This window comes from Clupea harengus, chromosome 23 (genome assembly GCF_900700415.2).
Source record: "Clupea harengus chromosome 23, Ch_v2.0.2, whole genome shotgun sequence".
NCBI classification, from domain to species: Eukaryota; Metazoa; Chordata; class Actinopteri; order Clupeiformes; family Clupeidae; genus Clupea; species Clupea harengus.
The window spans coordinates 14,943,759-14,954,256 of NC_045174.1; the positions used below are offsets into that span (position 1 = coordinate 14,943,759).

General features: G+C 43.2%; 1 protein-coding gene across 4 annotated transcripts; it reads left to right on the top strand.

Annotated features, from left to right (window-relative positions):
• Window positions 1-197: 197 nt before the first annotated feature.
• Window positions 198-5,927, top strand: LOC105891210 (cytochrome P450 26A1). Of its 4 annotated transcripts, none has more exons than XM_031561204.1 (8): window positions 198-1,108; window positions 3,173-3,309; window positions 3,477-3,701; window positions 3,825-4,106; window positions 4,220-4,369; window positions 4,490-4,624; window positions 4,814-4,966; window positions 5,235-5,927. In XM_031561204.1, the coding sequence occupies exons 2-8, from the start codon at window positions 3,214-3,216 to the stop codon at window positions 5,571-5,573; spliced, it is 1,380 nt and encodes a 459-aa protein (XP_031417064.1). In that variant the 5' UTR covers window positions 198-1,108; window positions 3,173-3,213; the 3' UTR covers window positions 5,574-5,927. The 4 variants fall into 4 exon arrangements, with proteins under 4 accessions (XP_031417064.1, XP_031417065.1, XP_031417066.1 ...); XM_031561205.1 differs by having other exon boundaries at window positions 3,188-3,309; XM_031561206.1 differs by having other exon boundaries at window positions 3,191-3,309.
• Window positions 5,928-10,498: the final 4,571 nt, after the last annotated feature.

Sequence of the window (10,498 nt, forward strand, 5' to 3'; positions counted from 1 at the left end):
TGTATTGAAAATCATTTAAGACCAGAAAAACATAAACAAACTCTTAAATGTCCTTTATTTAATTGTGGGTTTTCTGTGATGTATTCAAGTGGGGTGTGGGTTAATTGTGCGTGAATAAATGATGACAGAAGCCAATACAAACAAATCATTGCATGTGCTGTGATATAATTGCATGATTTAGCTATCCAGAAATCATTGACTGACAGATGAGTAAACCAACACTTTGATTCAATGACACAACATTCAAAATCGATTTTCATGTCTCTCTGTAAGTGCTCTAGAAAACACCAGCCAATTTCTTTTGCCTCTGAGCTACGCTTTTACACAGATTCTGGTGCCCTTTTTTATGTGTTTCGTGCCAGCCGAAGCTCTCCTTTACCCGCAGGTGACAATTGTTACGCACTCGTTTACGCCAGATCCTTTTCGGGGTGTCTATAAAGACACTAACATATGGTTATTCCTCGCAAGAGGCGGTCGTCGGTTGAGCAGCATTTAATCAACACGTTTGGCAAACAATTAGGAGGTAATTGCTCTTACTTAAGACATGGACAAAAAAGAGGACCTCATTAGGACTGCTCCACACAGACCGCAGAGAGCAATTACACCTAGGGAGTCGGCGCGTTGACCCTCCCGTGAACCGCTCTGCTACAGCCTTCTGACCCCCTCCCGCGGAGCCAGCAGTTCAGACTACGTACACAGGGGCTATGTGTCATGTAAACTCATAAATCAAATCCGTCCGCGCTATATCTCCATATAAATACGCCATTCGGTCGTGCCACGTGTCGCAGCGGGTGAACCAACAAATGAATATGGTTGATTTTTTTAGAGTGATTAAAAAAGTGAAAATAGCCTAAGAAGTGGAAAACGTGGGATTTCTTTTGGGAAGCCATTGAAACGCTGTTACAGCTTTGTGAACAGATTTAATAATCTCATTATCATTTGCTTTATGACCTGTCAATTCGCTGTGTTTGCTATCCAAGAATAATATGGTTAACATTTTTTTGTTGTGATAAAGATATTCAAGCGCCCTAGTTAACAACTCCAATTAAAGTTTATTTTCATACAAGTGAACGGGCCGTTCATCACTTGACCCAATTACCAGATTACAGTAAGTGCTTTTAATTACCTCTTTTATTTGATTTGTGTGATTGACAGCCAATGAATAGATCACAGTGCGGATAATAAAGCCTCGCTGCTGTAATTACTGCCTCTCGGGCTCCCGTATCTTGTTATTTGATGGACAGTGAACTTGGCGAGCTTTGCGCTAGAGTTCATCGAGATGTCAGGGTCCGTGTTGTAGGTCATACGCGGGTCAGCGCTTGGGAACGTGGGGAAGAGCCCTTGGGGAATTGCAGAAGCTTCCAGCGCGGTACTGCTAACGATGCGCTCTCTCAGTACACACCAAGTCGCACAGGAAAGATTCTTACGACTTGAAAAATGTGAACAGGTCCGCAACTACTTGGGTGGCGAATTTTAGACACCAAAATCCATGATGTTAGGGTAAAGGGGATGATTCCATGGTAGAAGTGGGCAACCGTTGGTTAAATGCGCGTCATTACTATAAAAGGAAGTAAATACAAGTGTGTTGAGCAAATTATAAAAATAAAATAGAAACGTTTTAATAAAAAAAAATTCCTTGGTAAAATTAGGCTATAATAACGATCGATTTAAGGAAAAACTCTTTTGGCTTTTTGGATGATGCCACGCGTAGTAATACTTCATTCCATATTTATTCGCTTACAGTGAGAATGAACTACACTTGAACTTCAGGTAGCATCTGTGTGGCGCAGCAGTAGGGAGTGCATGGAATTACTCCAACTATTTTACATAGTTGAGATAACCAGCCGGGGAAGATAAAGCCCATAATAACATAAATTCACCTAGATAAACAAAGTTTGACGGCTCACCCTGGGTCGGTTATTCGATGCGGTTAGGCAAGTGTTAACAGGCAAATATTACAGCGGGTGCGTAAAAATATGATCCGAGTCAATGGCACTAAATGAATGAATGCCTGTGAAGCTGTTCAACGTGGATGTCAAATGCATGACTTCTCCCTGTCCTCGCCCGTGGTCCCCACAAAGAATCAAAGGTGAAACGCAGGGCAAGCGCTCCGGCAGCAAAGTGGGACACATCAAAGAATGAGAAACGGGAAATCCATAATGCGTTGCTGTAAAATTTGGAGCCATTCTGTCTCTTCCTTGACTGACTGCCCGGCCTGCCCTTTTACCACGTTATGGCTGTCGTAAAAAAGTAATTCTGAATGCGGTGGGTGGTTCATGGTGTTTACTTCTGGTGTACCGGTAACCTTGCTTCGCTCTGTCACTTCTTAAGATGACCCAAGTTTGAACCCGCCGCAAGCTAGCTATCATATTTTTTATGTCAGTGAGTCCCTCCACGCTCTGATCTGCTGTCATTAGTAACATGGAGAGGCAGTAAATGCGAGGTAGTTAGGAACGAGGTTAAAGTCTGGGATTTGATTAGAAACACTTAACTGTGCCAGATGTCAGTAGCCAATTCGTCTCCTACATCGTATAACAAGTTGTTCAACTTTTCCCACGAATATAAACTTTATAAAATGAAATATTGCGCCACAAAATAAACTACACAGCAAGACCTCTTAAACCATTTGAATAAGAGATTGTTTTTTCGATGGCGATGGGTTAAATTAAACAGGGGATTATGTTTTATGTAAAGAGAGGATTTAAATAGTTTAAAAGCAACTCAATTAAACCCGCCCAAACACTGCAGCCGGTGCTTAAGTCGAAGTAATGAGTGTAAACTACCGAATATTCGCGACAAAGAACCTTGGATGCTTCCCATTGTGTCGGGAATTAACACCTTTTCAAAGTTAAATCCTCGGATTGTCTAAATTTCAACAGGAGGTAGTATTAAAATGCGCCTGTAACAAATGGCTGAGAGTTTAGAGCGGCTTCTGCCCTGTGGGCGGAGCGAGATGACACCACAATTAAAGATGAACTTTGTGTGAACTAATTTATCCGCACAAGGTAAAAGGAGGCCGAGACGCAGCGTATATAAAGGGCGTATAAACATTGAGACATTTCACTTGAGCGTAAACACTGCTCCCGTTTTCTTAGGCTGCAATCCCTTACGAAATCCATCATGGGTTTCTATTCTCTGGCTGTAACTTTCCTTTGCACTGTCGTACTTCCAGTTCTGCTATTTTTAGTAGCAGTGAAATTGTGGGAGTTTTTCATGATCCGTGGACGCGACTCAAGTTGCCCCCGTCCCTTGCCTCCAGGTACCATGGGCATGCCGTTCATTGGCGAGACGCTTCAACTGATTCTTCAGGTATGTACAGGCACTGTCTACGTCTTGCTCAATTTTCTCTTTTAATAGAAACTAAAGTAAAACGTGTTATTAGACACTGACAGTTAGCTAAATCTTGCAGTTGAGTTTCCCGCTGTTTTTTTTAAACACAATCCTTAATCCAACACGTCTGTTTCTTCTGACTTTAGAGGAGAAAATTCCTAAGGATGAAGCGCCAGAAATATGGATATATCTACAAAACTCACCTCTTCGGCAATCCTACTGTGCGCGTACTGGGTGCCGAAAACGTAAGGCAAATTCTGTTGGGCGAAAACAAACTTGTTGCTGTCCAGTGGCCCGCCTCCGTGAGAACTATCCTGGGCTCAGACACCCTCTCCAATGTGCACGGATCCCAGCACAAGAACAAGAAAAGGGTAAGAAATAAAAGGGCATATTGCCCTCCTCCAACGAGGAAGGCCGTTGTCTTGTCTTTCCCATGTTGGCAGCGCATAACCCCCAGTGACGTGAAATTAATCCGTAACCCGTGCATTTTGCAGGCAATAATGAAAGCGTTCTCCCGGGAAGCGCTCGAGCAGTACATCCCAGTTATCCAGGAGGAGGTGAGGAGTGCCCTGAGGGACTGGCTTAAACGCGACGCGTGTGTGCTCGTGTATCCCGAGATGAAGCGACTCATGTTCCGCATCGCAATGAGGATCCTGCTCGGTTTCGAACCAGATCAAATCAAGACAGACGAACAGGAGTTGGTGGAGGCGTTTGAGGAAATGATCAAGAATCTTTTTTCCCTTCCGATAGACGTGCCTTTCAGCGGACTATATCGGGTGAGTAACTTGTTTTTTTTTTTTTACCGTTAAGAAAATGTCTTTAAACGAAATTGCCTCATTAAAAAAATCAAAACTGTAGCGCTGACATTATGACCGTGTCTTCTTTGTAGGGGCTCAAAGCTCGCAATTTTATCCATTCCAAAATCGAAGAGAACATTAAGAAGAAAATCCAAGAGGAGGACACTGAGCGCAAACACAAAGATGCTCTTCAGTTACTGATTGAGAACAGCAGGAAATGCGAGGAGCCATTCAGCATGCAGGTAAGAGCCTCATCTGCACCCTTCCATTGTTATTAATATATGACCTGTATTCATGGAAGAGATGTCAGTTAATACTAGCTCGTTTACATTATAATAATTAAATGCATTTATTTTCCCCAGGCAATTAAAGAGGCAGCTACAGAATTGTTATTTGGTGGGCATGAGACCACTGCCAGCACAGCCACCTCCCTGGTGATGTTCCTCGGGCTGCATCCAGAAGTTGTCCAGAAAGTACGAGAGGAGCTGCAACAGAAGGTGAGCCCACAACACTCATTCTTTTTTTATTCAGGAACACTCCATTAGATGAATCATTTTTATAATAAATTGGTATAATAACTTTGGGGTTTTTAACTTGGGGATGTTGCATTCATTCACTGACCACATGGCCAGAGCCTCACTGAAGGACCTATTGGCTAACCAATGTTTTATGTCTTTGGACCACAGGAGGAGGTCGGGCTGTACTCTAAGGGCGAAACCCCGAGCATGGAGTTGCTGGAGCAGCTGAAGTACACTGGCTGTGTGATCAAGGAGACGCTGCGCATCAACCCTCCGGTTCCTGGAGGGTTCCGGGTGGCCCTCAAGACATTTGAACTCAACGTAAGTCAAGCATCTGTGGATTTCTAAAAGATTAAATATGGGATGAATTAGTTGCTGTTGAGGGGGGGGGGGTAAGCACATTTTATTTTCGTTAGTAATTCCAGACAAAAGTGGAGGCACATTGAGGACGTCTGTTTAGTATAAGTTTGCCACTCGGTGAGTCAGTTTAGGTTGCGTCAGATCAGGTTCTCAGGAAACATTTTCAGCTGGCATTTCCCCCATGTCTCATCGCTTTTAAATAACACGTCTCTTCTTCTCAAATTCACAGGGCTACCAGATTCCCAAGGGCTGGAACGTCATCTACAGCATCTGTGACACCCATGACGTTGCAGACACTTTCCCCAACAAGGAGGACTTCCAGCCGGAGCGGTTTATGGCCAAGGCTTCCGAAGACTCCTCGCGCTTTAACTACATCCCATTTGGCGGCGGCTCCCGCATGTGCGTGGGGAAAGAGTTCGCCAAAGTGCTCCTCAAAACATTCCTCATCGAGCTCACGCAGCACTGTAACTGGACTCTGTCAAATGGACCCCCAACCATGAAAACCGGGCCAACGGTGTACCCTTCGGACAATCTCCCCACTAGGTTCAGTAGTTATGTCGGCAATTAGCACCCCTTCCACACTCCCCCACCCCACACCCCCAAAAATCTGTATATGGCCAATAAGCATGGATGATGTACATATAGACATATTTAAAAGTGTTTTAGATGAAATTGCCGATATATTTAACATTTTTTATATATAACTTTGTTAATACAGATAGATGTATGTATATATAAAACTCCATATCTTTAAAGCGAAAGGCACTACTCTTTCATGGACTACCATTTTTTTCCAGGAGTCTGTGGTGTATATTTGTAATGTAGCTATTTTATATAGTGTGTTTTTTTGTATTGTATACAACTTATTTAAATGAGACTTTATTGTATGGGCTTTATTTAATAAAAACAATTTACACATAAATGTGTTGTCTGCCTGATGAAACCAGACAAAACCTTATAAAATGTTGAACGTAATTCAAGTAGTTCAGCAATAATACAGGTTTTTACAAAGATTAAAAGTCCCCAATTCCTAAAATGTTCACAGAACATCTTAATTGCATTGACATGAAATAAACTATAATCTTTCAAACAGCAGCTTGTAAATAAACTGAGAGCCTCAACCTTTTTCAGCCAAAGTAGTTTGAATTGATAGCCGTTAATGAATATTTGCCAACAAAGCTGAATAGAAATTGTCCGCAGTGTCATCTGTGTTATCTAAATGAATTGGTCTGTATAAACGCAAGCATAATCTAATCAAGGAGACTGAGGAGGACCGTGGATTGGCTGAGAGAGAAAGCTAGGCAGAGATTTGTGAGAGGTAGAGTCAAGGAGAAGCCAGAGTGTATTTGGATTAAAGTTGAGTTAGAGTGTATATGGATTAAAGTTGAGTTAGAGTGTATATGGATTATAGTTGAGTTAGAGTGTATATGGATTATAGTTGAGTTAGAGTGTATATGGATTAGAGTTGAGTTAGAGTGTGTATGGATTAAAGTTGAGTTAGAGTGTATATGGATTAGAGTTGAGTAAGAGTGTATATGGATTAGAGTTGAGTAAGAGTGTATATGGATTAGTGTTGAGTAAGAATTCAATTCAATTTTATTTATATAGCGCCAGAACAATACAATTGTCTCAAGGCGCTTTACAGAGCCCAGAGCCTGGACCCCCTTAGTGCAAGCACAATGGCAACAGGGGCAAGGAAAAACCTTAAAGAAGTGCCGTAGGTTCTAGTTAGAGGTCTACGGAGCTGGGGTAGTCCTCGAGTCTACTGCTGCCCGACTCCTTAGGAGACTCTGGATAGAAAGGATCTATTCTAAATGGACCTCAGCATTGGCCCCTTTTTGAAAGAGCAGAGCATGTGAGAGTTCAGAGTCAGAGACGAATCTAGGAAAGATGGCACTGGAACGCATAAATCCTGGGCAGACAATAACCGTGGGAATTTTGGGTGAAGGGGGAGATCCATGACGGGCTAGGGACAGGATATATACAGTGGAGTTAAGGACAGGATATATACAGTGGAGTTAAGGGACTAGACATGTTCTCGGGTCAAAATGTCCTCTTTTTGCGGCCTGAAATGTCTGTCTAACTGGGATGTATTATATATTATATTAGGAAGATTTGGTCTCCTCTCCTGTTTTCTAAAAATGTAAAGATGGCTACTCTTTGTGAACTCGACCTTTGATTTTTGATCCTTGATAACTTGAAATAATTAAGTGCAGGCCATCAGGTCCTTGGGTGACACTGAGAGAAGCCTTGTGTTGGTGGATGGCGAGGTTGGGGATGATAGTGGTGGTGTTTGTGTGAGTGTGTGTGTGTGTGTGTGTGTTTGCGTGAGTGTGAGTGTGTGTGTGTGTGTGTGTGAGTGTGAGTGTGTGTGTGTGTGTGTGTGTGTGTGCAGGGGGTTGAAAAGCGTTGCTGGCAGAGGTGTGTGTGTGTGTGTTGGCCCCCGAGCCTGTGTGAGGCGGTCTGATTTACACACACACACCCCAGCCCTACGCCTGACACCTTTATGCCCTTTCCGCCTATCGCCGCAAACCCCAAGTCTCCATGATAGATGCAGCTGAACTTTTCCTCTTCGCATCTTCTGAGGGATATCCGCCTGACCTATTGTTGAGTGCTGACAGAATGAGAGAGAGAGAAAAAAGCTGAAAGTGTTTTGTGTTGTGTTTCTCTGCGAAACCGTTTATTTCTCCGGTCTGAATTCACACGTATATTTACAGAATTTATAGTGGCCAAATGAAACAAGGATTTAGACCCACTTCTTTTCAGCCTTCTCAGTTGTGTAAATCAATGTAATGACTGCTGGCCCAGCATTGTTGTTAGACTGGGGCCACACTCACTGGGTGTGCTGTTTGGGATTTAGCAAGTTATTGGAAATCTCAAAGATGTGGGGAAAAAGCTTAAAGCTGTCTCTCAAAGCTGTGCTTTTTTTCCTCAGAAAGTGTTATCACAAAAAAATAACAGTTGTTTTTGAAATGATAAGTCAGTTTTTATTTGTTTTGAAGATGGAAAATATATTACTGCAATTTTGGACATTATCAAGTTTCAAGCTGAGCAGAACAACCCTATGGCCTGGAAGTCATTTCAGCTTGAACCATTACAGAGTGGATTCTGTAGAAGTAAATAAATAAAGTATTTTTTTCTTTGAGAAGAGAAAATAAATGTGTCATGCTTCCATGGTAAAGGCACAACATATGAGCTTCCCGTTAAGTTTCTCCAAGGGAATTCCAAGTTGTATCCGGCCAAGGAGGTGAAAACCCAGCAAGTGAGTCACACAGTAATGGACCTCTCTCTGTCTGTCATTCTCTTTCTTTTATCTCCTTCACATGTTTTCTCTCCCTCTGTTTCTCTCTCTTCCTTTCCCCACATTTTCATCTGTCTTTTCTCTCTATTCCCTTCCCTGTATTTCTCTCTCTTCTCCCGTCTCTTTCCTCATCTCTATCTCTCTCTCTGTCTCTCTTCCCTCATCTCTCTCTCCCTCTCTTCTCTCACTCTTGCATGTGTGGCGATGTGAAAACGGCTTCTTCATTACCATGAGAGTCTACTCAAAGGGAGAACCATCCCCTTGATGGCATTTACATGTCTGCTGCCCTCTTGCCCTCCTGGTGTATCATATCAGCCCCCCCCCCCCCCCCGCCCCTGCGCCCCCCCCCCCCCCCCAGCTCCCCAGCTCCCAATCGGATTACCTATTAGCAGCCCATTGCTATTATTTATAATCAAGTGGAGGGCTTTCACAGGTCCCAGTGGGTCAGGCAGAGTTCAGCCCACAGAAAGGCATGACCTCACTGCTGAGGGGGACGCTCTGGCCAGGCTCTGCACTTACTCTGGATGGATGGATGGAAGTAAACGCGAGGAGATGTGTGTGGAGATGAACACCTCTGGTTGGTCTGCCAGGGTTTGGTTTTTGTGTGTGTGTGAATGTGTGAATGTGTAATACAAACAGTATGTTCCTGATAATTTACCATGGATTATGAGTAAAAAGAGTGACAGGAAAAAACAAAAGGCATCTGAGTTTGTGTTTAATGTGAAACACATTTTTGGACTGCTGTGGAGAAAGAGAGAGACAAAACACATTGTACAAAAATCTTGATGCAACAACTGTTGCAATTCATCACTTGTTTTGCTCAACCAAATCACGTTTCAAACGGATACCTCACTTTTCCCCAGAATCATTACTATCAAGGTCCACACTACCAATGTTTGTACTATGTGTTAAAACTATCAATGGTTGAAAAGGCATTACTTTTATCTAATCAACTGATCATGGATAAGTGGTTGTGAATATGCTAAATACTCTGATATATCTCTTAAGGATAATAATAGAACTTTAGAATTTAGGTCAACATTGAGTGTTAAGTGTTGTTTGACTACCCAGGGCATTGATATTAACATGGAAATTCTTTGGTAAACATTTTAATAGGCCTATAGGGGGCTATTTGCATATTGAAACCACCTTGGGTGTTTTCATGTTCATTTGTATTGATGTTTTCTAGCATATGTGACCCCGTGATGAAAATAGGGGTCAATTAGGCTTGGTTACAAAAATTCAGTTTCATCCAAAACATAGTTCGATCAATGGCATAAGGGTGCATCTGATTGGTGTCTTCTTTCTGTTGGTGGATGCTGAGTTCCGGAATTCTGCCGAGTTCCGGATCCGGCATTTTGAGGTGGTCAGAGCCTGATCTGTTCCACATTCAGCTTAGACACCCTGTCTGGATGAAGCTGGAATTACAGTAACGTTTTGCCTAAACCTATTTATCCTGGTGCTTTGCCAGCAACAGTCACTTTCACCCTGATAATAAACAAGTGGTAGATAGATATGCACTGGGGTGGGAAATTGAACCCATGACCTCAGGCAGTGTTGGCACAGAGCACACCACCAGCTCACCCTGCGCCGTTAAAAGCCCACAAGGGTGGAGGGACTTTATGAGCCATGCTGTTCAGTGCAGGGCAAGGCATAAAAAGGGCCTACCACACCCCGATATGGTTCACATGCCACATATTGCCGAGGCTTGGCCCGAGTAGCAGTGGAACGCCCACCCTCTCAGTTTAAGGTATCTCAGCTTTCAGTGAAACTGTAGCGTGAGCGATGGCCGCGTCCCATTAACTCCTTTCAAACGAGACGAGGCCATCAATTAGGAGAGCAATGCGTGAAAGCTAACTCCCTCCATTGTTGTTTGTGGGGACTTTTTCGGAGGATTTCTTTTCTTCTTCTTGGAACCAAGAAGAGTTTTCTTTTTCTTTTTTTAGATGATTGATGACTGACAATACCTGGGCTTTCGGCAGGTTCTCTCGCCTCACGGACTCTCACTTCCACGGCCCCTGTCCGAGGGGTCCCTGACGGTCTCATGTCGTCACGTCACACCACACCACACGACCCAGCCTAAACTGAAAAGGTGAAAACGCAGTCAGTCGGAGTGACGTTGGTTTCTTCTTACACACCCTCATTCTTTAAGGAGGCTGGAATTGGCACTGGCTGACATCCAAGCCAGAGTC